Source organism: Salmo trutta, chromosome 22 (assembly GCF_901001165.1).
Source record: "Salmo trutta chromosome 22, fSalTru1.1, whole genome shotgun sequence".
In the NCBI taxonomy this organism is placed as follows: domain Eukaryota; kingdom Metazoa; phylum Chordata; class Actinopteri; order Salmoniformes; family Salmonidae; genus Salmo; species Salmo trutta.
Window position 1 is genome coordinate 8,192,707 of NC_042978.1, and position 27,899 is coordinate 8,220,605.

A 27,899-nucleotide genomic window follows, 5' to 3' on the forward strand; every position below is an offset into this window, starting at 1 on the left:
GGGGGCAGGTGCGGGCAGCGATCGGTTGAAGAGCAAGCCACTAACTCAGTTTGATATGGGATGTATCATGCATGCGTATGCAGCATACAAGCTTAGGAGAAACCAAGGAATTTTGGGATGTTTCTTTTTAACTTGTCACAAAATATGAAATTCAAAATGTCTAATCAAACTCCAGTCTATGATCACATTAGACTGTAGATTAAAATGAACACTTAACACATCACCTATAGGTCTAACAGCCTACATGGGAGTGAAATTAACCATGAATCATATGAAATAATTTCACTCGTCAGAAAACCCCCATGTTCATTGAATGGTGCGGCAGGTTAGCCTAGCGGTTAGAGCGTTGGGCCAGTATTTTTTTCAAAAAGTTGCTGAAAATGTATATTTCCGTTAGTTTATCATACTACGCCATCAAAATGTCATTAATTCTAACCACTTTTAAATGGACATATCCTTAACTTCAAAGCTCACTACATCGAATCACCATATTAAAGCCCATTTCATAGAGAATGTTACCAACTGTAGTAACTTTGAAGAGATGGTGATTGGGGCTAAAAAAGTGTTAGGCTTTTGGCAGTCTAAATTCAGTGTAGTTGTCTTTAACTGCCATTTCCCGAAAGTCAGACTCTTCCCACACACACTCCAACAAATTTTTCTCAGCCTCAGAAGCATCTGCATTCACCAAATGTTGTGTGGGTATCCTTAGACTTTTTCTCCAGACTTATACATCGGGAATTGTTGATATGGCATACAATTTTTAGACAATTTATTCATTTTTTTGTTGTTGACAAAAAATTGATTTTAGGTAGGCCTTTTAGTATTTTACAGATATAGAAACATGAACGTGTATTTATCCACAATCTGCTATGTATAAATCCGGTCTTGGAGTGTTTTAACAAAATAGAATAAAATATTTAGACTGACTTCATCCAGTGTCTAGAATTTTTCGTTTGCATAATATGCAAATATGAGCATAATTGTATTTGCATGATATGCAAATATGAGTATATTTTATGAATTATCGCCTAATTTGTATATTTTAATACAATATTTCTGAATAATTGCAATACCAAAAAAGCTATATGTGTATCTATATTCAACTGGTAAAAGTTGATTGTGATAGGATTAGGCTAAAGGAAAATTACCTTGTTAGGGTGTGGTGCCTGGCCTTAATTGCCTCAAAGTTTCAAATGTGTGTAGGAGTGGGACAGACTTTTCCCCCTATATAAATATATATATATATATATATATAATACCGAATTACTGGATACTTCCTTGAAGAAATAAGAATCGGTTAGGTTCAATTATAAAAAAATAAGATGACATACCCCCTGTTTCCTTCTGAGAGAAAGGGAGAGAGAGTGAGAGAAAGGGAGGGAGAAAGAGTGAGAGAAAACGGGAGGGGGGGGGGTGACCCTGCAGGTGCCGCTCTGTGATATTTCAGCAATGTGCAGTGCAGTCACATCAGCAGTTGTGGTACGGCTGCAGCAGCGTCCCTGACGCGCAGAGGCTGCCCACTCTCCATACCGCGGGGGATAATCCCAAAATTCTTGGTTTGCGACCCAACCGCAAACCCACGATCCTCGGAGAAAGATACTTTTGTTTAGCACCCCATCCACCATCCATGGCTTCATCCGGGAGTGGAATTGAGGAAGTGCGCGTGTCGGCGTTGACGCCCCTGAAGTTGGTGGGCTTGGTGTGCGTCTTCCTCGCGCTCTGTCTGGATGTCGGGGCTGTGTTGAGCCCCGCGTGGGTAACGGCGGATAACCAGTACTACCTGTCTCTGTGGGAGTCCTGCTGGAAGCCCCTCACCTCGGACACATGGCAGTGCAACACAACACTCGAGACTGGTGAGAGAGATCTTCCTCATGCTTACAAAAGTCAACAGTAATTACTGTGTTTTAACTGTTCAAATTCACCGTATGCATTTAAATTGTGTTTGTGATTAGGGAAAATGTGATAGGGTTCTATTTTGGGGGATATTTTTGGTACCCACAGTTATATTCAAAGCATCCATTGAGATGCATATTAATTCAGAAATGACAATGGGAACCCTGCTGCTGAGTCCACTGGTGCATCAGCACAAACATTGTTTTTCTCTCTGCTCAGTAACAATTTATGATGGGGCTAAAAGGAGCAAGAGCATCATTTTCTCAGTATAGATTTTCCCCATTCCCCATTTAAGATGTGTGCACTTTAAAACAGCGGTATTTTCTCCGTTTAAAATGGTTTATTTCAAAGTAGTACTTATAATATAATCATGTGAGACTTTATAAAGTTCTCAGTTACCCTCTTTTCTATTTGCCCAGCGTGCCGCTAAATGATGTGTGTATTTTGCCTTGCGAGCGGTGGTCCAGCTGGGGTTTTATTTGGCTTTTGTTGCTGACAAAATCAGCCATTGTTGGGGTTCCTACGCCGGCCATGGAGCAAGGGAAACTTTGAGAACCGATCTCTTCCCAGAGATTCAAATATCCTACCGGGAGATAAGTGTAACCAGGGCAACAAGTGCCGTATTCGAGAAATGCTGTGTTTCTCTCTGAAAAGGGGACCTCTTTTTCATCCAGCACAGAAGCTTTTGTAGAGACAATCTGTATTTCGATTATTCCACCACGTGTGTTTAATGTGTATTTTTTATCTAGTTATTTTTGGCCTGCTGATTGTTGTCCTGTGTGTTGTGCAGGCAGAAAGTACGTTTTTTTTTTTGTCTGACAACACTGTTTTGTTTCTGTGATGAGTCACTGAAGGTCATTTTGTCCCTGCTTCTTATTAATACTGTCACTCTGACACAAAAGTGCAGCTTGGTTCCTTATAAAGACATGGAGTCTCCATGTCGGCAGCAGCCAGCATACCACATTAACTACACACAGCAAACTGCTAATTTTGTCAGGCTGGCCTTGCACTAGGCTTACATATTGATTTGACTCACAGTAATCAGTAAATTTCTTCTCCCAATATCCAGGTTTTCTCAGTGTCATGCCCAGGACATTAAACAAATTGTGTTAGTGTTGAAATGACCAGGTTGGTACACTCAAATAATGAGTTCTGCGGGGTTGTTGTGCATAGATGCGCATGTTTGTTGATGTCCTATATGTCTGTGCCAAAGAACATTCTGTTAACGCAGGTGACAAATGGAAATGGGTGACGTTTGGATATTACACTCAAGCAAACACCCGTTTTTTTATTATTACCCTCTCTGTTATGCTGCACACACAGGGCAGAGGTCGGGTCAGATACAAAACATGCAGGGGTTGACACAGTCTCAGGAATATGGAGTGTCTCTGTGAGAACGTTTTGTGCTGATGCCAGTCCAGCGAGAGGGGCGCAACGAATGTGGAGCGAGTGTGTGAGCACTACGCAGGCAGTACTCATCATTATTAGCACTGCTTCTAGTTCAGTCAGAGGTGATGATGGGGGGAATATGAGACTCAGGCTGCATCCCAAAATGGCACCATATTATTCCCTACCTACACTCTGAGAATAAAAGGTGCTATCTAGAACCTTAAAAGGTTCTTCAGCTGACCCCATAGGGCAGGGATCATCAACTGGATTCAGCTGCGGACCGTTTTTTCTTGAGAGGATGGTCAGGGGGCCGGAACATAATTACAAATAATTTGTAGACTGCAAATTGACTGTAAGAAGCCCAAACAGACATCAAATATAATCATTTCAAACCTTGCTTGCATTTGTATATGATCGCATACACTCAATGGCCAGTTTATTAGGTACACCCATCTAGTACCGGGTTGGACCCCCCTTTGCCTCCAGAACAGCCTCAATTATTCAGGGCATGGATTCGACAAGGTGTCGGAAACGTTCCACAGGGATGTTGGTCTATGCTGACATGATGGCATCATGCAGTTGCTGCAGATTGGACGGCGGTACATTCATGCTGCGAACAGCCCGTTCCATCTCATCCCAAAGATACTCTATTGGGTTGGAGGTCTGGGGACTGCGCAGGCCACTCAAGTAAACTGAACACACGGTCATGTTCCTGGAACCATTCTGAGACAAAACATGCTTTGTAAACTGTAGCCATTAAGGGATGCACCTGGTCAGCAACAATGTTCAGATATGCTGTGGCGTTCAAACGTTGCTCAGTTGGTATCAAGGGACCTAACGTGTGCCAGGAAAACATTCCCCACACAATTACACAAACGCTACCAGCCTGGACCGTTGACAGGGCAGGATTGGGTTTATGCCAAATTCTGACTCTGCCTTCTGAATGAAGCAACAGGAACCGGGATTCATCGGACCAGGCAATGTTTTCACACTCCTCAATTGTCCAGTGTTGGTGATACCGGGCCCACTGGAGCTGCTTGTTTTTGTTTTTAGCTGATAGGCGTGGAACCCGGTTCTGGTCGTCTGCTGCAACAGCCCATCCGTGACAAGGACCGACATGTTGTGTGTTCCGAGATGCCGTTCTGCACACCACTGTTGTACTGCACTGTTATTTGCTTCTTTGTGGGCCGCCTGTTAGCTTGCACGATTCTTGCCATTCTCCTTCGACCTCTCTCATCAACAAGCTGTTTTCGGCCACAGGACTGCTCCTGACTGGATGTTTTTTTGTTTCTCGCACAATTCTCAGTAAACCCTAGATACTGTCGTGCGTGAAAAAAATCATCCGCGGGCCACATTCTGCCTGCGGGCCCGCCAGTTGGGGTACCCTGCCATAGGAGAACCCTTTGAATAACTATTTTTGGTTCCAGGTAGAATCCTTTTTGTTCCAGGTAGAACCCTTATCAGTTCCTTGTAGAACAACAAGTAATCTAACAAGTAATCTAACAATTCCCCAACAACTTCCTAATACACACAAATCTAAAAGGGTGAATGAGAATATGTACATATAAATATATGGATGAGTCGGCCATAGGCCAGGTGCAATAGATGTATAAAATACAGTAGATACATATGATATGAGTAGTGTAAGATATGTAAACATTATTAAAGTGGCATTATTTAAAGTGGCATTGTTAAAGTGACTAGTGATCAATTTGTTAAAGTGACCAGTGATTGGGTCTCCATGTAGGCAGCAGCCTCTCTGAGTTAGTGATTGCTGTTTAACAGTCTGATGGCCTTGAGATAGAAGCTGTTTTTCAGTCTCTCGGTCCCAGCTTTGATGCACCTATACTGACCTCACCTTCTGGATGGAAGCGGGGTGAACAGGCAGTGGCTCGGGTGGTTGTTGTCCTTGATTATCTTTTTGGCCTTCCTGTGACATCGGGTGCTGTAGGTATCATGGAGGGCAGGTAGTTTGCCCCCGGTGATGCGTTGTGCAGACCACACCACCCTCTGGAGAGCCTTGCGGTTGAGGGCGGTGCAGTTGCCGTACCAGGCTGTGATACAGCCTGACAGGATGCTCTCGATTGTGCATCTGTAAAAGTTTGTCAGGGTTTTGGGTGACAAGCCAAATTTCTTCTGCTTCCTGAGGTTGAAGAGGCGCTGTTGCGCCTTCTTCACCACACTGTCTGTGTGGGTGGACCATTTCAGTTTGCCTGTGATGTGTACGCCAAGGAACTTAAAACTTTCCACCTTCTCCACTGCTGTCCCTTCGATGTGGATAGGGGGGTGCTCCCTCTGCTGTTTCCTGAAGTCCACGATCATCTCCTTTGTTTTGTTGATGCTGAGTGAGAGGTTGTTTATTATCTATGCATAGTCACTTTATACCTACCTACATGTACATATTACCTTGACTAACCTGTATCCACGCACATTGACTTGGTACCGGTACCCCCTGTATCGTTATTTTATTGTTGCCCTATTATTTTTGGACTTTAGTTTATTTAGTAAATATTTTCTGAACTCTTATTTTTCATAACCGCATTGTTGGTTAAGGGCTTGTATGTAAACATTTCACGGCCCTACATATTTCAAAATAGTTGGGAAGAGATTTTTGACGTACCGATTCCATGGTACAGGGTGTATGAGTTGATATATAAAACGACGCAAGATTTAAGTCTTTCCAGACAAAATTATTATATAGAATTCTTGCCACCGGCAAAATGTTGAATATTTGGGGCATACAATCATTGAAGCTCTGCAGATTTTGTTATGAGGATACAAAGTCAATAGACCATTTGTTTTGGTATTGCCCTCAGGTAGCCTGTTTCTGGTCTCAGGTTCAGGTTGTTTTCTGCATTGTTCTTTTCTGTTTTCCTTTGTCTTTTTTGTCTTTTGTTCATTTTCTTGGTTATTGGGGGTCTGTGGGGGGTCTCGGATGGTTGAGGGGCAGCTCTTGGGGAACTGTGGGGGGGTCTTGGAGGGCCGGTGGCTGATGGATCGCTGGTTCGGGTCCCCGTTTTTGACCTTGTGGGAGATCTGTCGATGTGACCTTAAGCAGGGCGTTGACCCTGGTTGCTTCTGTGGGTCGCTCTGGATGTGAGTCTGTTTGATGACTAATGTGATGTAGTTGTTGACCGTCTTCACTACAAGTATATTGTATGTTTTTAATATTCTTTTTTTTATAATAATACATTTACGGTAAGGTCTACTAGACCTGTTGTATTTGGCGCATATGACAAATAAAAATTGATTTCATTTTCCAACAATACAGAGTTAAAGATAATATATATATATATTATTTTTATAGAAATAGTGACACGATAAATAAATACAGTGAATAACGAATAACAATAACGACTAAAATAACCCTTTCCACAGAAGGGGAAAGAAAGGGTTCTACCTGGAACCAAAAAGGGATCTCCTTTGCCAGTGTTTCCAAACTCCGGTCCTCGAGTACCCCCGACAGCACACATTTTAGTTGTAGCCCCCGACAAAAACATCTGATTCAACTTCTCAAAGGCTTGACGATTAGTTGACAAGTAGAATCAGGTGTGCCTGTCCGGGACCACAACAAAAATGACACATTCCCTCTACTGTCTCAGGCCGAGAGGGGCCCTGAAGGCCAATACAGATTTTTCGATTAACGGGGACGGCTGCTCCTGAAATACATACAGGGAGATGTAATTACCGATCAGATTGGATCTTGCATATCACCATTTCCATCTGTCATCATACAGGACCTAGGCTGCATCCTAAATGGGACCATATTCCCTGTATAGTGCACTACTTTTGACCAGAGCTCAAAAGTAGTGCATTGCATAGGGAATAGGGTGCCATTTGTGACTCAACCCCAGATTAATAGTTAGCCCTTCCTGTCCTTCAAGCACTGAGACTTCTGGCTGTATTTCTCGCACAGAACATGTGGGTCCGTTCCAAATCTCTGAGCTGCTGAGATGAGTTTCTGTATCCTGCTGTTACACAACTGATACAGACTGATAAGAACCGCAGTAGCTCCTGCAATTTCAGTTGCAGTCTGATAGGGAAAAAATGACCAAAATGACTAGATGATTAGATACAGACAAACACGAGTTAGTGTAGCTCCTGCGGTCGGAGAGGCAGCCAGTGAGGTGGCTGCAAATGAGAGGTCAATGGTCGTTCCAAGTCAGTACCGCATGTTATGAAAGCACTGAGGCCGCAGGGAGCTCTGCGTTTTGTGGGTTCCCTCCAGCTTCCTGTGATGGATGACGGGACCGTTTTTTAAACTCTAAATCGTAGAAGCCATATTTGGTCAAAGAAGGGAATGTTTGTTTATGTTCGAGCAGCTCGGCCTATGGAATGAATTTCCCCATGACAAGGATTGGAACTGTAGTTTAAGCGGCTTACACGCTGTCACATTCTCTCATTGTCGAATGGTTTGATGGTTCTCGTATTGCTATAGAGGGGAAATTATTTGCCGTGCATCAACCAGTTTAGCTGTGATTGTAATGAACATTGTGTGATTACCTTTTTGATCTGCTTTTTCCTTTATGTCTAACTATGAGCATATTTTACAATTAGAAACCAAACCCTTTCTATGATGGTATTTACTTTGTTAACATATATTTCAAAAAGGTAATCAACAACCCCATCATAACATCCCTTGTTTGTTTACATACACCATTTCCACACCCAGAGTCTAGACTGTTACTCCCAACAATTATATAGTTATATCACTCAGCAGTCCATCAGTCTTGATAGCCCACTCAGTCTACTAAGATGATGTGCCTAGAAGCCAGTATACCCCCCCACACAGTCTAGCCTGTTAGATAAGAGTGTCTAGCAGCTAGCTATGTGAGACTAAGCTTGTTTAACATTCTATCGCAGGGTGAAGTTGGCCCAAGTAGACGCTGATCTTGGGTCATTGGGTCATTTTGCATTTCCCCCACTTATGGTAGATCTGATCCTAGATCTGATCCTAGATCTGATCCTAGATCTGCACAGAGGGGAAACTTCACCACGGAGCACGTTGTATCCCAGCTTTCTCCCCAAATACCGCCTATTACATTCTATAGCATTTCTATCCTTTATTCCTCAACCCACCAACATTTTTATTCTACCAAGATGATTTTTTCATTCCATACATGCAGAGAAGTGGATCAATATAGTAGACCTAGCTAGTAGCTCTCTCTCCCTCTCACCCCCCCCCCCCCACCCCCCCATATCCCTATTAGCATTCCAGCCAGTGCTATTTCTAGTCTCTACTTTAGTTGAATGTTTTGCAGTTCTGCTGAATGAAACGCTGAGACTGCTGCTGATTTTGCATCGGGCAGTCAGGATGGATACCTATTACCGGAGTCGCCCAGATAATTGCTTTGTCTACTTCTGCTGCTGCGCTGGTATTCATTAAGAAGCCTAGCAGTGAGAGTGTGTGAGAAAGAGACAGAGAGAGCGTGCGTGTGTGTGTGTGTGTGTGAGAGAGAGAGAGAGAGAGAGAGAGAGAGAGAAAGTATGCGTGCATGCATTTGTTCGTTTTCTTCCATTCTGCTGTGTTGGGTAAAGATCTGATTTTAGTGCAGGGTTAACATTCTTGTGCCATACGCCACACTGTAAACATGGATCACTAGGCTTATATAACCCCCCACGAAAACATTTTCTCTCTCTCTCTCTCTCTCTCTCTCTCTCTCTCTCTCTCTCTCTCTCTCTCTCTCTCTCTCTCTCTCTCTCTCTCTCTCTCTCTCTCTCTCTCTCTCTCTCTCTCAGACTGGCAGATTGCCACGCTGGTCCTGTTGCTGGGTGGTGCAGCCCTCATCCTGTTCTCCTTCCTGGTGGCCCTGGTGTCAGTGTGGGTCGGCTCCAGGAGCCACTGCTACAGACCCATCGCTGTCATGCTGTTCGCTGCAGGTACGTTATTGAATCTGCCTTATTCTCTCCTTTTCCGTGTCATTTTCATGTGCTCCATTTCTCTCCTTCACTCCCATTCCTCCTCTCTCCCTAACAGTGGTGCTCCATGTCTGCAGTTTGATCCTCTACCCTGTTAAGTTTATTGAGACGGTCAGCCTGAGGATATACCACGAGTTCAACTGGGGCTACGGCCTCGCCTGTGGGGCCACCATCTTCTCTTTTGGAGGGGCCATCCTCTACTGCCTCAACCCCAAGAACTATGACGACTACTACTAAACCCTGCAAGATTAGATAGGAGGAGAGGCCTCTACACAACTTCATGTTCCCCCACACTCGCTGTGATAGCAGCTGAAACACTGAACTTTATAGAACTGGTAGAGAAAACACATGTTCACACACATCGATTGGAGAATCAACAACAGTAGTGTCTGTCTATACATTCAAACCTTTACAATACTGTACTATACCCGACTTAAAGGGACACGGTATAGCACAGTATGAGCTTGTGTTCTCCACCGGCATCTCTGCCTGTGTTGTGACCGACATCTGCCATAGGCTAAGTGGTGAGGCTAAAGAGCCAATCAGTTCAATGGAATACTAATTACCAATCAGATTCATCAGTGAAATCATGTCCACATTCTGAGCCAACAGTATGTCCCCTTTAATATAGGAACTCCAGTAGGAATTGGCAGCGCAATGCTTTGTCATGAATAAACCACAGAGAACAGATGGATTAGCTGATCTCATACAGAGACAAGAGGGAGGAGAAGGGACAGCCGAGAGTGACGGACACACAGACCAATCAGAGAGCAGAGGGATGGGCAAGATGGACAGATTGATCTTGAGGAGGAAAGGAAGGTGACTCACCTAAGCAAAGGAATCAAGGATGCATGACATCGCCCCCACTCATATATGTGATTACCTTTGCTTGTGCCTTTATTTAATCTGTGCCAATCTAAAAGAAGATTGGATGGGTTAAGGCAGGCAGCATAGAGTAATTTGCTTTTACCTATACTGCTCCTCTAGATCAGTACAGATGAAGGGAAGGCAAAATGTGTACAATTGCAGAAAATGAGTTGTAAAACTCTTTCTCTCCACCCATGGAAAAATGAGTAGAATTGCATGAAATTTGTTATAAAATTGCTAAATCTTCTCTCCGCCCCATGGCAAAATGTGTAGAATTGCAACAAAGTTGCTTTAAAACTGAAACATTTTCTCTACGCCCCATGGCCAAATTTGTAGAATTGCAGGAAATTGACTCTAAAACTCTAAAAACATTTTTTTCTCTCCACTGTCAAGAGGGAACGCTAAAATGCTCGCAAAATTTCGGCGCTGACTGCCTGTGTGGGTATGGATGTGGATGTGCGTACGCAGACCTGCGATCCACTGCTGCCCCTCATGATGAGTTCAGATTTTTTTGTGGCCCCCAACCCTAATCTAAAACCAACTGCACACAGCGGCCTAACCCCATCTGTGCCTGCTTCGAATAGCAGCAGTTGTATGATATGTAAATAGAGTAGTTAGAGGTGCTTTCGTGTGGTAAATGGATTTCTAATACAGTAAATTAGAGAAGTAGTAGTAGTTTATTTAAAGGGACAATGTGCAAATAAAAACACATTTCAGACAGTGAAATATGATGCTTGCACCAGAATACGCTCAACACAGCTAATTTTAATCCACAGTCCCTAACTAAGCAATACGAATACATAAACATACCTAAATACACACACATCACTCATACAGTAGTATAGTACGATATAACACAGGGGTGTCAAACTCATTCCACGGAGGGCCAAGTATCTGGGTTTTTGTTTTTTCTGTTTAATTAAGACCTAGACAACCAGGCGAGGGGAGTTCCTTACTAATTAGTGACCTTAATCCATCAATCAGGTACACTCGGCCCTCTGTGGAATGAGTTTGACATATGTGATATAACAGATTAAAACAAATACAGGAAACATAAAATACAACAACTAATAGAATAAATACATCAAACACATTGAGACTTTTGTGCATTAAGAATTAGTCAATGTGTGCAGGATTGATGCGCCTTGATCCATGCTTTGACCTCCATGGAGGATTTAAAGTCGCTAGTGCTTCTTAAGGTAGACGGCGGGAATTCCATTTTCTGATGCCTGAGGTGGAGAATGCTGACTTTCCAAAGGTGGTTTTCCTTTTAGTAATGACACAGTCTCCTCTTGTTGAGGTTCAGGTAGCTGCTGTTTTGTTCAGCAACCTGGTCTCAAACCATTTTGCTTTATTCTGTATGCAAATCCGTGACACTCCATTTAGTATCATATAAAATTTGATATGTTGGGTTTTGTGTGGTATGTATTAATTTGTGGATGTCCATCACCCATTTCGAACAATATGTTACAAATTCTAGCTAGGTGACTAACGTTAGCTAGACTAGGGGTTTGGGTTAAGTTTAGGAGTTAGGTTAAAGGGTTAAGGTTAAGTTTCGGAGTTAGGTTAAAGGTTAGGGGAAGAGTTAGCTAAAAGGGTTAGCTAACATGCTAAGTAGTTGCAAACTAACCTAAAAAGTTGTAAGTAATTGAAAAGTTGCTAATTAGCCAAAATGGTCCGTGATGAAATTCTAACACACAACCTTTGGGTTGCTAGATGTTCGCATTAAACACCCACCCAACCACCCTACTTTTTGCCTTAAGTAACCATCTGTCTTATGTAACCATATCAAGCGTAACATATCATACTCATTTCAGTGTCCCGGATTTACATGTATTATGTTACGCCTAGTCTGAGACCAGGCTGTGTTCAGAGCTTAATATGACAAAATCTTTCAGAGGTGGGGGTGCAACATAGTTGATAATCTTATAAACTAGACAGACAACTGAGAAAACAAAGTTGTCCAAATTGAACAGATTGTATTTGGGGTGATTTCTATGGTGATGGTAATGTGATTTCCCGTCAAGGATCTTCAGTGCTTGTTTATATAGAGATCGAAGGGGCTTAATTTATGTTTCATTGGCCTGAGGCCAGCTAGTTATACAATAGGTGAGCGAAGATCATTGCATGTAAATTCATCTTGGCTGCCACCGTAGAATGAGTTCCTGATGTATCGGAAATTTGAAAGACTTATATCCGATTTTGCTGGACATCTTAATGTTTTTTGTTGTTCAAAGTAGGGTCTAGGTCAATGGCCAAATATTTAAACTCTGTGGATGAGTATGTCTGGGTAAGCCTGTTTAGTTTTGTGGAGAATTACATCACTACCGTTGTTCCCCACATTGATGTTGAGCCATTTTCTCCAATGATGTGTGTGAAGAAGGCAAATGACCATTGTGTGTGTGGGGCCTGGAGCGATATGATCAGTCACTCCCACACTCCCCATGCGATGCCTCTTATTGGTTCAAACTGTTGGGATCTGCATCCCAATTTCGTGTAACGCTTTAGACCAGGGCCCATAGGGGTAGTGCACGATGTAGGGAATAGGGCAGTACTTGGGATAAAACCAAGATCTTACGCAGTATTATAGAAAACATCTTAAATATATTGATCTTGAATATTCTGTATTCAAGACAAGAGTATATTTGTCTAGAATATATTATAGTTTCTGATCCATAACATCTTAAAATGAAAGTTAGTTAGCCTTTATATTAAAAACAATACAGGTAAATGGAGTGTAGGAATGCATGTGTGCTTGAGGTAGAAAGTGTGTGCGTAGAGGAGTAGCGAGGTGTGTGTGTGTGCGCCGAGAGTGAATGAGTATGGATTGCTGCTGCCGTGTGGCTGATGCCTATTAGTTTGTTCACTAACACAATAAAACACGTCATGAAAAAGGAAAAGTGTGTGTGTGCTTTTCATTTGCGAAAGGGGGCAACCACGTCAGAGCAAGCAGTAGTGCATTAAATGAAATGCCCAAAAAAAAAAAAAAAAAAAAAGACACTTGAAACTACAGGAAAGATATTCCAGGTGTAAGCATCAGTCACATAGAATCAGCTCCTTTATTAAGTACAGCAACTTGAGGCATTTGCACGGGAAGTCTTTTTTAACATGGAATACAGTGTGGGCATAATATGCATAAAAGTACCAGGAATATATTCATATGCAAGTCTCTTTAGTGTTCTTCATTCCATGAAAGAAGGAGCTCTTGGTACAGAGCTGATACAGTGTATAATCTACATTAGGATTAGTTCATCAGACCCTTTCTTTTTGCCATTGCATTGTCCCACTGTCAGAGAGTGCAGCCCTGGTCATTTGTAAGGGAAAGAACGTCCGCCCGCCGGTGGGGTTTGGGAATGGGCTCAGTCGTGTAAACAGGACAATCTCATTCATTCTGCAACGGAATGTTCACTGGATAAACCACGCCGCCTCCTCCGTATTCTAAAAACAACTCTCCATTGGCTGTTCTCTAGCCACAGCCACTGTCCACTCTCCACATAGCTAGTCCCTCCCTTTTGGGTTGCAATGGGAATAGTCTCCTGCTGTCCTCATCCTGGGAAAATGTTTTCCACCAATGGAAACAAGGGTCAAAGTGCATGGGTGAGTTCCTCTAATGAGACAAAAGGAGTGGGGGATGAGGGAGTGGCTCTTCCTCAACAGGTGAGGGGCTTATATATAGATTGACAGGGAAGGAGGGTCATTACACAAAAACATGGGCAGAGGAGTTTACAGGAAAAGGAAGTAAGGAGGGGGGACTACTGTCCGGGACAGTGTTGGTGTGGGCTGGGCAAGGTTCAGGTGTAGCGCGGCATCTCGCACTGTTCACAGCGGTTGAGTGCAGGGTGGTTGAGGAAGGTGCATTCTTCACAGCTCCACTGGGCTCCCTCAAAGTCCTCGTCCCTCTGGGGCCCCGCGGCAGCAGGCTTGGGGTTCCGCTCCCCCTCTGGGAGAGGGGCACACATACAGGCTTAGCGTCATTAACAAAGAACATACAGTGCATTCGGAAAGTATTCAGACCCCTTGGCTTTTCCCACATTTTGTTACTTTACAGCCTTGTTCTAAAATGGATTACATCGTATTTTTTCCCTCAATCTACACACAATACCCCATAATGACAAAGCAAAAACAGGCATAGAAATGTGTGTACAAAACATTTAAAAAAAACCCATCACATTAACATAAGTATTCAGACCCATTAATCAGTACTTTGTTGAAGCACCTTTCGCAGCCTCGAGTCTTCTTGGGTATGACGCTACAAGCTTGGCACACCTGTATTTGAGAACCTTCTCCCATTCTAATCTGCAGATCCTCTCAAGCTCTGTCAGGTTGAATGGAGAGCGTCGTTGCACAACTATTTTCAGGTCTCCAGAGATGTTCGATCGGGTTCACTCAAAGACATTGAGACTTACCCCAAAGCCACTCCTGCATTGTCTTGGCTGTGTGCTTAGGGTCGTTGTCTTGTTGGAAGGTGAACCTTCACCTCAGTCTGAGGTCCTGTGTACTCTGGAGCAGGTTTTCATCAAGGATCACTCCGTACTTTGCGCCGTTCGTCTTTCCCTTGATCCTGACTAGTCTCCCAGTGCCTGCCACTTAAAAACATCCCCACAGCATGATGCTGCCACCACCATGCTTCACCGTAGGGATGGTGCCAGGTTTCCTACAGACGTAACGCTTGGCATTCAGGCCAAAGAGTTCCATCAGACCAGAGAATCTTGTTTCTCATAATCTGAGTCCAATAGGTGCCTTTTGGCAAACTCCAAGCGGGCCGTCGTGTGCCTTTTAATGAGAAATGGCTTCCGTCTGGCCACTAACAAAGGCCTGATTGGTGGAGTACTGCAGAGATGGTTGTCCTTCTGGAAGTTTCTCGGTTGTCTTTTTTACTTTTAATAAATTTGCAGACATTTCTAAAAACTTATTTTTGCTTTGTCATTATGGGGTATTGTGTGTAGATTGATGAGGAAAATGTTTTATTTAATCAATTTTAGAATAAGGCTATATCGTAACAAAATGTGGTGGTCTGAATAATTTCCGAATGCACTGTATACAGTCTTAGCATTAGTAATGGGTGGGGGGGAAATAAAATGATCGATAGGTATACCGAACAAAAATATAAATATGCTACATGCAACAATTTCAAAGATTTTAATGAGTTACAGTTCATAAATCAGTCAATTTAAATAAAATCATTAGGCCCTAATCTATGGATTTCACATGACTGGGAATACAGATATGAATCTTTTGGTTACAGATACCTTAAAAGAAATGGGCCTCACAATGGACCTCAGGATCTCATCAAGGTATTTCTGTGCATTCAAATTGCCATCGATAAAATGCAATTGGTGTTCATTGTTCATAGCTTATGCCTGCCCATACCATAACCCCACCACCACCATGGGGCACTCGGTTCATCAGCAAACCGCTCTCCCACACGACACCATAGACATGGTTTGCGGGTTGGGAGGCCGGTTGGACATACTGCCAAATTCTCTAAAACGACATTAGAGGCAGCTTATGGTAGAGAAATTAACATTGAATTCTCTGGCAACAGCTCTGGTGGACATTCCTGCAGTCAGCATGCCAATTGCACGCTCCCTCAAAACTTGAGACATCTGTGGCATTGTGTTGTGTGAAAAAACTGCACATTTTAGAATGGCCTTTTATTGTCCCCAGCACAAGGTGCACCTGTGTAATGATCATGCTGTTTAATCAGCTTCTTGAAATGCCACACCAATCAGGTTGATGGATTATCTTGGCAAAGGAGAAATGCTCCCTAACAGGGACATAAAAACATTTAAGAGAAATATGCTTTTCGAGCATATGAAAAATGTCAGCTATTTTATTTCAGCTCATGAAACACGGGACCAACACTTTACACATTGCGGTAAAAAAAATGTCACTGTACATACCGCAATATTATTTTTAGACGATAATATATAAATATTAGACTCCTAGTATATATATATATATATATATATTTTTTACTTCAGTATTTAGTGTTAACTATCGCTAGTCAGCTGATCCTGCGCCTAAACGCCTGGATTTTTCATCCTACAGCTTGTTCTCAATCATGAGCCAACATGTTTTCAGCACTTTTATTTCCCTAACGGACCAAAACTTGTTTTCTCAGCAATATGTTTAGAACATCGAATTGCAATATAAAAATCACAATACATATAGAATCGTGAGAATCGTAACACATATCGTATCGGCACCTAACTATGGTGATAATATTGTCTTGTGAGGTCCTTGGCGATTCCCAGCTCTACTTAGTATCGCACCAACAAACACAGCAGATACTACAAGTCTTATAGGGGAGATAAACTGGGGCGTCGGGAAAATAGTAGTTTTTTTTTTTAGCCGCTACACCGCTTTTTTCCGGCAGGAGTAGACAGCAAGCCACTTTATGTGTTCTCGGCCATGAGCCGCGCAACGAAATCTTGTAAATTGAACCAGCGTAATTTTATTCTGAGCAGCGCGAGCCTCGCACGGAAACCGCGCTGCTTACCCACTGGTTTCATCTAAATGAATAGGCGGGTCTCGCCCTCTGCAAAACTGCCGTGTCCGGTTCATCATCACACTACCAAACATAACAGGGGGAAAAAAAGGAAGAAAAGTCCTTCCAATGTTAACAGAGGGCCTAACTCTGTGTTCAGCAAGGATCCCATAGGCATTCATGGCAAGCGCAGGGGAGCTGTTCACACTGGTGTCATGGCTAAATTATAACCTGCTCCTTTATCCTACTACTGTCATATACAGGGTCAAATTGCCATCACCAATGAGGGTGAGACGGATTAGTGGTGAATAAGGTGAGTTACCCCAAAATTACAATATCAAGCACGAAATTAAATAAACGTCATTGCGCCACACACCAATCATACAAATACACAGCACCATTTTAAGACCTTTCTGAGAAGGAAATGCTTTCAAAATCATTTGGAGAATGTCCACACAGGGAGTCTCTGCAACACAAAAGTAAAGCCACGGTCACTCGATCATTCGCCACATTTGGTCTACTGAAGGGGAGTGATCAGAGAGAATTTGAGGGAAAAACTAAAACAAGCAATATTCTGTAAAATGTAATACAAGGCATTATAAAAAGGTTCATACATGCATAAAACAAGTTATAAAGCGCGAGGCTATACCGCAGAGGGGAAATCTGCAGTTCAAACAATAACAAAGCAGACACCCCACCACTGTTTTGGTAAACAGCTGAGGTACGGGGCTGGAGAAATGGAACCACTCTCAAACTCAAGAGATATAGATGCAAGGACTGACCATCCATGAAACCAAAATGATAGTTTTAACCATGTTTTGAGGCTATACAGCAGGGCTGCCCAACCCTCTTCCTGGAGGTCTACTGTCCTGTAGGTTTTCACCAGGAAGAGGGTTGGACTGAAAACCTACAGGACAGTAGACCTCCAGGAAGAAGGTTGGGCTGTACAGTGTTGGTTTACAATTACGTGGTTCACAAGAAAAACAAGCTTATATTTTGGGTTCTGGATGGGGTACGACAGTTTAACTAAGATGATGAAGCATTTATAATTTATATTATACAAGAAACAGAGGGTATATATATAATTCATTTAAGTCCAAAAACTGATGTACCAACCTCAGATTGCCCTCTTTAAAGAAAGTCCTACCAATGTTTACAGTGGTACAATAGACGATGTCACGTTTCTCACCTTTTCTTCCTGGCTTGGGCGGTACCACCGGACCGGTCTGAATGTTCTTATAAAAGTTGTTCTCGGCTTGCGGATCGAACTTCCCTGTGGAAATTACACAATTCATACAGCATCTGTTGTTTGACACCTGAATGTGTGCTCTTGTACATTGCATCTTCAAAAGCCTGTTTGAGTGTTTCTCTCTGTGTGTGTGTGTGTTTCTCTCTGTGTGTGTGTGTGTGTGTGTGTGTGTGTGTGTGTGTACCTACCTATAGACTGCAGAAGATCCATCTCCTTCAGGGTGCAGTCGACATCAATCTGAAGCTGTCTGTTCAGACTGCGCAATCGGGTCATCTCTTCAGGCTGGAACGGCCGCAAAACACCGGTGGGTTGGATGAGACATTTGTTTTTAGACAACTCTATACCCTGCATTGAGACAACTCTATACCCTGCATTGAGACAACCCTATACCCTGCATTGAGACAACCCTGCATTGAGACAACCCTGCATTGAGACAACCCTGCATTGAGACAACCCTGCATTGAGACAACCCTATACCCTGCATTGAGACAACCCTATACCCTGCATTGAGACAACCCTATACCCTGCATTGAGACAACCCTATACCCTGCATTGAGACAACCCTATACCCTGCATTGAGACAACTCTATACCCTGCATTGAGACAACCCTATACCCTGCATTGAGACAACCCTATACCCTGCATTGAGACAACCCTATACCCTGCATTGAGACAACCCTATACCCTGCATTGAGACAACCCTGCATTGAGACAACCCTGCATTGAGACAACCCTGCATTGAGACAACCCTGCATTGAGACAACCCTGCATTGAGACAACCCTGCATTGAGACAACCCTGCATTGAGACAACCCTGCATTGAGACAACCCTGCATTGAGACAACCCTGCATTGAGACAACCCTGCATTGAGACAACCCTATACCCTGCATTGAGACAACTCTATACCCTGCATTGAGACAACTCTATACCCTGCATTGAGACAACTCTATACCCTGCATTGAGACAACTCTATACCCTGCATTGAGACAACTCTATACCCTGCATTGAGACAACTCTATACCCTGCATTGAGACAACCCTATACCCTGCATTGAGACAACCCTATACCCTGCATTGAGACAACCCTATACCCTGCATTGAGACAACCCTATACCCTGCATTGAGACAACCCTATACCCTGCATTGAGACAACCCTATACCCTGCATTGAGACAACCCTATACCCTGCATTGAGACAACTCTATACCCTGCATTGAGACAACCCTATACCCTGCATTGAGACAACCCTATACCCTGCATTGAGACAACCCTGCATTGAGACAACCCTGCATTGAGACAACCCTGCATTGAGACAACCCTGCATTGAGACAACCCTGCATTGAGACAACCCTGCATTGAGACAACCCTATACCCTGCATTGATTTACTGTTTGTATACAAATTTCACTGAATATATATATATTTTTTTTACATGTATGTAGCTAATGTGCGTGTGTTTGCATGTGTGCCTTCATACGTGTTTGTGTGCTTATGCATTCAAAGGTGTGTGTGTGTATGTGCAAAAAAACAAAAAACATGTTATGTACTATGCCTTCAGAAGGAGTGTATATATGCGTGCATTTGATCATGCATTTAAACTTCACCGATGTATGTGTTTATGTGCCTGTGCAATCACATCTGCGTGTTGCCCCCCCCCCCCCCCCCCCCCCGTGTGTGTGTGGGTGTCCTCTCTTACCCGGGGGATGAGGCTGGTGCTGTTGACTCGCCTGAAGCGTCGCTGGAGGGCGTCGTACTCCATGTCGTTGACGTCTGCCTTCAGCTGCTCCAGCTTCTGCCTCTCCATCAGCAGCTCCTTCAGCAGGCGCTCCATCCGGGCCCTCTGGTGCAGCAGGAGAGCTGGGGGACACAGAGGTGGGAAGACAGGGCTTCAAACAGGTGGGACGGTAGGGAGGTGGGAATACGGCGGGCGGATGTGCAGGAATGCATACATCTACGGTTCTGTGAGCGCACGCGCACACACACACACACACAAACACAAAGCGTGTCCGTTCATAAGCTGTGCTTACCCTGGGTGTAAGCGTAGTCGTCAGAGCCCGAGCTGGAGCGGCGCGGCAGGCGGTTGGCGATGTGGCTGACGATGTTACCGGGCAGGGCTGAGATGGGCAGGATGGGTGCCGGGGCCAGCGCGTGATGCTCCCCCTGGTCCACCATGTTGAGCAGAGATTCAGGAGGGGAGGCCACTGGAGGGGACCCTGAGAGGGGCCTCTGCTGCTGGGCCTGACCTGGGGACACTTTGATCTTAAAGGTGTAGCCCGCCTGGCTGCCTGGCTGGGGTGAGGAGGTGGGCCGGGGACGCGCAGGGCACTGGTGCAGGTAGACCCCGGGGTGGAAGGCAGCAGAGTTCCCCCCGCTCAGGCTGAGGCCCCGCTGGGGTGAGCTGGGCGAGGGGCTGGTAGCCATGTAGAGAGTCTGTCCCGGGGGGCAGTGCACGGGGGAGTTGCTGCGGGGCCGCGGGCCCTCCAGGGTGATCTCAATCTGGTTCTTCAGGGAGCTCTTTGGCAGGTACGGCCGGTAGATGGGCTGCTGCTGCTGCTGCTGTTGCTGGTGGTGGTGGTAGGGCATGCTGGCCACGGTGGGAGGGCTGATGGGCAGGAAGACATGGGTCTGCTGGTGCTGGGGTTGGTGCTGCACCTGCTGTTGGGGCTGAACCTGCTGTTGGGGCTGAACCTGCTGTTGGGGCTGAACCTGCTGTTGGGGCTGGTGCTGGGGAGAGCTATAGGGGGACTGGTAGGTGGGAGTGGTGTAGGGTGAGGGCTGATACACAGGCTGCCCGGACGAGGGCCAGGGGGAGGGCTGGGGGCTCTGGGAGGGGGAGGGCCGGATGTAGAGGGCATTACCGCCACTGTTGCCATAGTGACCGGCGGGGATCTGCAGGGCCTGAGGGGCGTTGGGCAGGTTCTGGGACAGGGTGACAGTGATAGGGTTCATGGTGTAGCGAGGAACGGGCGAGTAGGTAGGGGACATTCCCTGCACAGGAGGCGGAGTGGGGGTGCTGGCCGTGCGCCCCCCGTGGTCATTCATGAAGAAGGGGTTGTACCCCAGAGAGGGGGCTATGGTGGCGGGGGCCGAGAGGGGCTCCGTGAAGCCGACGCGCTGGGGCTCGATGTGACCGTCACTGGAGCTGTGCACCAGGGAGCGCCCGCCTCCGTTGGCCTTGCCCGCCTCCGAGGGGGGGTAGCCCCCTAGCTGGATGTGCAGCATGTGGTTCCGGCTCAGGCGGATCTCCTCCGGACTTTGGTACTCCCCATAGAGGTATCTGTTACTCTCCTGAGCCAGCAGGTGGCAGCATATATCCAGGTTATTGTTGTTCTGGAGGAGGAAAGGAGACAGCATAAAAGGTTCAGTGATGGGGCCCAGACTGATGCTGTAGCCCTATAGGAGTCACTGCTCTGTCGATTTACGGTAGAAAAATAGAGGCATACTAACTTCCTGGGGTCATAACAGATCAACTGGACCACACAAACAACTGTCAATGTAAAAAAAAAAAAAATAAGAAGTTTAACTCTTTATTCTCCCCAATTTCATGGTATCCAAATTGGTAGTTACAGTCTTGTCCCATCGCTGCAACTCCCGTATGGACTCGGGAGAGGCAAAGGTCACAACTCAGCCGAGTCACACTGCTTCTCGACACAATGCCTCGCTTAACCCGGAAGCCAGCCGCACCAATGTGTCGGAGGAAACACTGTACACCTGGCGACCGTGTCAGCGTGCACTGCGCCCAGCCCACTACAGGAGCCGCTAGAGCGCGATGGGACAAGAACGTCCCTGCCAGCCAAACCCTCCCCTAACCGCCCCATGGGTCTCCCGGTCGCGGCCGACTGCGACAGAGCCTGGACTCGAACCAGGATCTCTAGTGGCACAGCTAGCACTGCGATGCAGTGTGCCGCTCGGGAGGCGATGTTCAACTACATATATAGGCATATATGTGTAAGCCTAGATCAGTGAAGCAGCATTCAGGCATTTCAATGAGAGAATCAGTGCATGTTTGTAGCCTGTGTGAGCCCCAAATGGCACCCTAATTCCCTATGCAGTACACTAAAGCCCCTTTCCACTGGCCTTAATGGGCCCAACCTGGGTTGACTTCAAAGCGTTTCCACTGCCTCCAGAAATGAGAAATTATATAATGTTGCTAGGCAGCCAATATGTGACTGCAGCTGGCTTCTAGCTAGCGAGATGTTGAAGAATAAAATTCACCCTCACCATGCTGTAACTAACATTACCCCATACTCCTGCCAGTGCCAGCCAGACTCAGAGCCATGTATTTAGCTCACTGACATTAGCTAGCTAAATGGTTAGCGGTGTCATTAGCATAAAAGGCTAGCTAGCTTAATTCCTACCTTGCATGCCATGGTCTATTAGCTAGCTAGCTATCCAAGCAAACCAGCTGACAGCTAGCTAGCTTTCGATACAGCCTGGCCAGCTAAAATACCTGTTAGCGTGTTTAAACTGATTTGCTAGCTAATGTTAGGTAGCTAGCTAGCATTGAGGGCTCAGTTCTCATAAAGGTTATTGTTTAGTGCAAAAATGAATAAAGGATCCAGCTATGGTGGTAATTTGTTTCATGTCTAACTACTGCAGTACTGCTTGTCCATGTGCCCAGAAGAGCTAGCTAAACGTTTTGTCCGCATCCAGCAGTGATCAGCATCACCAACCCGAATTCTAATCGAACTGGCACCAGTTGTGAAACTGGGCTGCGCTGGCTCGGATTTCCTTAGACCCAGCTCGAAGTTGAGAATTCCATTCGAGCCAGCTCGAATTTGGCCCTAATTTTAAGAGCCAGTGGCAACAGGGCTTAAAGGTTACTTTTGACCAGGGTCCATATGGCCCTGGCCAAAGTAATACACTGTAGGGAATAAGGTGCCATTTGGGACATATACTATTATGTGTGTGCTCATAGCTGTCTGGCTACGGTAGCATACCTGCAGAAGGCACTGGGACACTACTCCCTCTGGGATCTCGGGGAAGCGCTGCTTGAGGTCCTGCAGGATGTGATAGTCTAACTGAGGGCCTCCCTGCGCCATCCTGAGCCCACAGAGAGTCACTGAGCTCACAGCCCTGAACGCTGCTGCTGCACCTGCGCTCTTCTCATCCCCTACACACACACACAGACGTCATCATGAAAAGCTTGCATCAATCTTCAGTCGTCATTGCATCACATCAGCCCAGCCACACACCAGACAACATTAAAAAGTCTGCCTCTCTGTCGCCAGTTCAATGCTTTAAATAGCAACAAGAAGATGATGTGCTTAACAAACGGAAGGAGGATTTTTGGCAGCTTTGTTCAGCGGTTCCTCTGCAGAAACAATGTAATTAGGCGACAAATATGTTACGGATAGTTTATGGGCCCTAATGACCAGACAGACAGGCCGATAAAGCAGCAAGGAGAGGTTAGCCGGGCTAAAACGGGTCAATAACCCCATCCGACAATTCACACAACAGACGAGTTTGGCTGCAACAGACAGGCATGGTATCTGTCTCGTGTGTTAGTTCAGTCATCTCACTGCACCAAGCAACGACCTAAAATCCAAGACAGCTTGCTACCTAGCTAGAAAACACGACATGCACGTCACATTGACAAGTGTTAACTACGTCAGCTAACTAATTCATACGGATCACTAACGTGTTTGCAAGCTAACTAAACGAACAAAGCGTTCGCATCAGCATCAGTGGCATTTTAGCCATCTAAGTTACCTAACGTTAGCACTCTGCAGTGGATAATAGTGATCTGACTCAATTTCTGGGCAATCATGCTATAACGTCAACTGACTAACGTTGCGTTAGTTGTTCTTATTGGTCTTAGTTAGCTAGCGTTACTTAAACGGGTAACCAGCTAGCTGTTGGCTACCTACTATTGTCGTTTTTGGATAAGCGCGTTAACTAGACAAATAGGATGCGTATGTTGATTGCTAACGTTAGCTAGCTAGCAACCATCAAGTATCGACAGAGAACAAATCTTTGGTATCGAGTTAAGAGATTAGCTAATGATAACGTTAGCGGACAACTTCTTACTAAAGCGCCGTTGACCAGAAAGGCACACACCAACAAGTAATCTGACATAGAAAAGCTAATAATGTTAACGTAGCTAGCCAGCGAATCTACAGATGTTAGCTAGCTAGTGAGCCAGTTACCACTAGTTTGCTAGTTAGCTAGCTCACATTGTATCGAAACCAAGATTTAGCTAGCTAGCTACTTCGACTTACCATGAGCTTACTCACTCCTGTCATGGACCATTATAGCTACAGTTTCAGAGAAAGCCCATTGATGTGATATTTTCCGAAAGTGGCAGACGAATATGTATTTCACTCTTGACAGATAAAGCTGTTATGTTTCATTCCAAGACAAGGCCGCCGTCTACACAACGTACGAAATCGGATCTATCGCGATAAATGTCAGCTTTTCGGAGCAGGAAGTGGTCTAAATCTAAGTTGTTGGTACTGCGCATGCTTGTCTTTTGCGCCCCGTCCAATATAGCCTCCCGTCTTTCCTTAATACATATGTAGATGTGGTTTAAGTACAGTAATTGTAATAACTGTATGTGAGGCGAATCCTATTATGTGTCATTTGATATTTCCTCTTACAAGGGACACACGCATTCCGTTACACCCGCAATAACATCTGTTAAATATGTGTATGTGACCAATACAATCTGATTTGACAAGAGAAGGGCGTCTTGACGAGTTGGGTTATTATCGGACACAGTCCAGCCAGTGTAGGCCAAGCTTGCCCAGGTATTGTAGGCTATAGCATATAGGCCCTGGGTCATTATATTTCTTAATCTTATTGATTGCATATTGGAAAGGTTGTTCCATCTATGTGTTACAAATATGCAATAACAATTCAATGCAACAAATTATGCAAGACACTCCTCTTTTTAAGGCAATATTGCCTAATTGATTGCCTGCCCAGAAGACACATTTATTGACAGTTATCAAATACCTCAAAAGTAGAATTAATCATTTAAAAAACAGTTAATAAAAAAACGGTACTATAGTTAAAAAGTCCATAGTTGTACGGCGTCATGTTGACTGATGCTGTGGTTTCCATGTAACGTGACGAGTCTTTTACGCAACAATGTGGACCAATGTTATGAACATGGGCCTACAAAATCCTACGCTACAATTACTGAAGTTATAGGCTATGATAAAAGCAAAGTGTCATGAAACGACATATTAAATGTTGTGCGAAAGAAGAACAGGATCGACTTTCAACTGCACATTTATTGGAGGTCGGCGATGACTGTGTTGATTACAATGATCAAACGGAGAGCAATGACGGAGTCGGTGCCTGGTCGCAAGATGCATGTAGTTACGGGATTGATATTTGCACCAAGTGCAAACTGTCCAGAAAAATAATTTCGTATCAGAGAAGAGAGTGTGCAGAGAATAAATGTGATGTCATATCGCAATCTCAGCATTACAACGACCCTGAGCGGTTCATTGAACAATACAGAAGTGACAGATTGCGCCGTTTCACCTGTCACACACATATCCCTACACATCTGGGGACATGGGTGGTGCTGAAAATCTGCGAGGAAGAGCCCCTCGATTTTACCATGCCACCAATCAGAGGTAAAAACAACAGCGCTACTGGAGAATACTTGGAGCAACAATATGCACTTATATCTGAAAAAAGAGACACGTTTTCCAAACACAAACAGACGGATGAATGTAAAAAGTTATCTTCTGCATGGTAAGCAAAAAGGCTACTATCAGTCTGATGTGAACTTTTAGATGCGTGCTCAAAAATGATATTTCCAATAGGCTACACTTTATTCCAGAAACCCTGGAATACATATCATAGGCAAAAGACAGATGTAAATTTCACATCAAAATCGATATGATTTTCTTCTATTCTATTATGTCTAGTTTTGGTTGATACAGATTAGAGCCAGCGAAAGTCTGTCCATGCGAAATCTTATGTAAGGTTTAATTACTAAAAGACATGCCACTGTTAGAGTTCAGGAAAAACTCTGATTTCCCAACAGTGTTCAAGATGATGAAATGCTCTGTTTTACCTGCCACGCTATGCTAAGGTCATTTCAAGTGAGTTAACCTACATCTACGTTTTACCTTCCCAGTTTACTTCCACACTAGAATGATTCATATTGCTCAACAATACTTGAATGCTCTGTAGAACCATGAGATTGAATCTGGAGACCTTGGTTAACGTCCCAAATGGTGCCCTATTCCTATACTTTATCTCTTTTTCCATTAATCTCAGAATTGTGGAGACAAGGAGCTGTCCTACTATGAGCCAATTGGCACAGTCTACTCACCTATCAACAACATGGGCATCAAGCTGCTGACAGTGCAACAAACACACACCTCGTTGGACGCCTTGTGGAGGAACCAGCGACTCAGGAGCAGCGCTGTCATCAGGAGGCACCCACGAGCCAATAAGAGTGCCACCTTAGGGGACATCTCCCTGTCAACATTCAAAAACAACGTGGTGTGGTGTAACGGCTATCGAGAGACCTCTTCCATGCAGGCCGCCGCTCTCCCTGATGTTCCCAGTTCTTCATCAAAGAAAGGAAACAATAAGGCTAATCCATTTAGGGTCACAGGGTTGAGAAGGCTCCCTCCAAGTCAGAAGTAAGTCCTGCAAAGACAATGGCCAGAGTTGAGCTCTTAGAGTGAAGCTCTAAACTGTTCTTTAAAGCACATCAGTTCATTTAAAAAAAAACTGTTTTCCCAACTGGGATAATAAAGTGATTGATTGATTGACTGTGATTGATTCGTCTATGATGTGTTTTATGTGGGGGAACCTAGATCTTCCGTTTTATGAGAACAGAAGGGATGTGCAGGATGAATATGTCTGTCTGTATGGTACGTTGCAGTGGGACCAGGCCTGGCCGCTCCTTTCCCGAGCCATCTCCTCCCAGGGGGAGATCCATCACCCCAAGCACCCAGCTCTCCTCCACCACCCCCCTACCTCCATCGCACCCCTGGAAGTCCAGCTCTACATGCTACCTGACCCCTCCACAGTTGGCACCCACAAAGCCAGAGGAAAAAGAGGTCAGTCATGTCAATGCAAAGTAACAGCCAGACTATGACCTGATAACCAGGGTTTGGGGATCAAGGCTATTTCTATCATGTTGACTCATGATTCAGAAAATCCCAAATTGAGATTTAATTCAGGAACACCTTACGTCAAGCATGCAGGCATAAGACCTTATGATCTGGTTATAATGCATTGTAACTTGTCACGAGTATGTATGACCCCCTGATAATATGTTATTATCATCTCATAATGATTGTGACTAAATCACAGCCATTTGTGAGTATTAAAGCATTATAGATTGCATTGACGTTGTGGATGACTTTATGTTGTGTTGTATTAACCTGAATGTCTTTCTCTCCACAGATGGTGCCCTCTCCAAGACGGTGAGAGAGTTGGCTTTGCAGAGATTTTGGTATTACATTAAATGCAGTTACATTTTCTATGCTAATTCGTATCATACAGACTCTTTGCTCCTTGTCCTAAAAGTAATACATAGGAAAAGTTCTAATTGTGTTTTATTGTGAAATGTGTCACCTTCTATGTACTGTATGAATTCCCTTTACAAAAAACAGGTGCACTGCCAACTTTATCCATCACCACTAGAGGGCAGCAGTGACTGTTACTAAAGTAGTTTTGGATCGGAAAAATGAGGCGTGCATGTGAAGATTACTAACTCAACATTTGTTTTGATATGTATATTTCCAAAGAGCATGGATCAATTATGGAACAGAAGATTTGCATATATTGAAACAGGAGAATGGTGTGAAAACATAACAATCCTAGTTTACTGATGAATGGTGAACCTGATTTCTATGTTGGCATAACATTACTACTACACTGTATTGGTCATGAGTTTACAGTTGACAAGTGTCTACTGAATTATATCAGCACATAAATAAAAGAAGATGGTCTACAATATAAGATCGCGACAGAATCTCAGGTTACCAAAATTGCTTACGCTTTTCAAATGGGTAAACCAGAGTCAATCGCTGACCCAGATCATAGCTGTGGATCATGGAAAAAGTTATTTGTAATTGATAAGTCAACTGCTCTGCTTCTGGGCACTTGGTCACC

General features: G+C 44.4%; 3 protein-coding genes across 6 annotated transcripts; 2 read left to right on the forward strand and 1 right to left on the reverse strand.

Annotated features, from left to right (window-relative positions):
• The first annotated feature begins 1,461 nt into the window (after nt 1-1,461).
• Nucleotides 1,462-10,208, forward strand: LOC115157993 (transmembrane protein 47). The gene is made up of 3 exons (XM_029706420.1): nt 1,462-1,853; nt 9,022-9,162; nt 9,260-10,208. The coding sequence occupies exons 1-3, from the start codon at nt 1,628-1,630 to the stop codon at nt 9,436-9,438; spliced, it is 546 nt and encodes a 181-aa protein (XP_029562280.1). The 5' UTR covers nt 1,462-1,627; the 3' UTR covers nt 9,439-10,208.
• A 2,877-nt stretch (nt 10,209-13,085) lies between these two features.
• On the reverse strand, nt 13,086-24,237 carry LOC115157989 (TGF-beta-activated kinase 1 and MAP3K7-binding protein 3). 3 transcript variants are annotated; one of them, XM_029706410.1, is made up of 8 exons: nt 24,026-24,237; nt 22,745-22,917; nt 19,832-21,134; nt 19,501-19,661; nt 17,996-18,089; nt 17,748-17,831; nt 16,968-17,024; nt 13,086-14,008 (listed from the first exon to the last, which is right to left on the reverse strand). In XM_029706410.1, the coding sequence occupies exons 2-8, from the start codon at nt 22,844-22,846 to the stop codon at nt 13,860-13,862; spliced, it is 1,950 nt and encodes a 649-aa protein (XP_029562270.1). In that variant the 5' UTR covers nt 22,847-22,917; nt 24,026-24,237; the 3' UTR covers nt 13,086-13,859. The 3 variants fall into 3 exon arrangements, with proteins under 3 accessions (XP_029562270.1, XP_029562273.1, XP_029562271.1); XM_029706413.1 differs by lacking the exon at nt 22,745-22,917; XM_029706411.1 differs by lacking the exon at nt 16,968-17,024.
• Nucleotides 24,238-24,246: 9 nt separating this feature from the next.
• On the forward strand, nt 24,247-27,684 carry LOC115157991 (uncharacterized). 2 transcript variants are annotated; one of them, XM_029706414.1, is made up of 5 exons: nt 24,247-25,514; nt 25,810-25,867; nt 26,046-26,416; nt 26,662-26,839; nt 27,189-27,684. In XM_029706414.1, exons 1-5 carry the CDS (start codon nt 24,982-24,984, stop codon nt 27,210-27,212), a joined length of 1,164 nt encoding a protein of 387 aa, XP_029562274.1. In that variant the 5' UTR covers nt 24,247-24,981; the 3' UTR covers nt 27,213-27,684. The 2 variants fall into 2 exon arrangements, with proteins under 2 accessions (XP_029562274.1, XP_029562275.1); XM_029706415.1 differs by lacking the exon at nt 24,247-25,514 and having other exon boundaries at nt 25,671-25,867.
• Nucleotides 27,685-27,899: the final 215 nt, after the last annotated feature.

Excerpts from the sequence above, each read along its gene's own strand:
- LOC115157993 (XM_029706420.1), top strand. The coding sequence starts at position 1,628 with ATGGCTTCATCCGGGAGTGGAATTGAGGAAGTGCGCGTGTCGGCGTTG. Across the intron at positions 1,854-9,021 it reads CAACACAACACTCGAGACTG|ACTGGCAGATTGCCACGCTG; the intron begins GTGAGAGAGATC and ends TCTCTCTCTCAG. Across the intron at positions 9,163-9,259 it reads TGTCATGCTGTTCGCTGCAG|TGGTGCTCCATGTCTGCAGT; the intron begins GTACGTTATTGA and ends TCTCCCTAACAG.
- LOC115157991 (XM_029706414.1), top strand. The coding sequence starts at position 24,982 with ATGAAACGACATATTAAATGTTGTGCGAAAGAAGAACAGGATCGACTT. Across the intron at positions 25,868-26,045 it reads CTATGCTAAGGTCATTTCAA|AATTGTGGAGACAAGGAGCT; the intron begins GTGAGTTAACCT and ends CATTAATCTCAG. Across the intron at positions 26,840-27,188 it reads CAAAGCCAGAGGAAAAAGAG|ATGGTGCCCTCTCCAAGACG; the intron begins GTCAGTCATGTC and ends TTCTCTCCACAG.
- LOC115157989 (XM_029706410.1), bottom strand. The coding sequence starts at position 22,846 with ATGGCGCAGGGAGGCCCTCAGTTAGACTATCACATCCTGCAGGACCTC. Across the intron at positions 17,832-17,995 it reads GGATCTTCTGCAGTCTATAG|GGAAGTTCGATCCGCAAGCC; the intron begins GTAGGTACACAC and ends TAATTTCCACAG. Across the intron at positions 14,009-16,967 it reads AGCATTTCCTTCTCAGAAAG|AGGGGGAGCGGAACCCCAAG; the intron begins GTCTTAAAATGG and ends CCCCTCTCCCAG.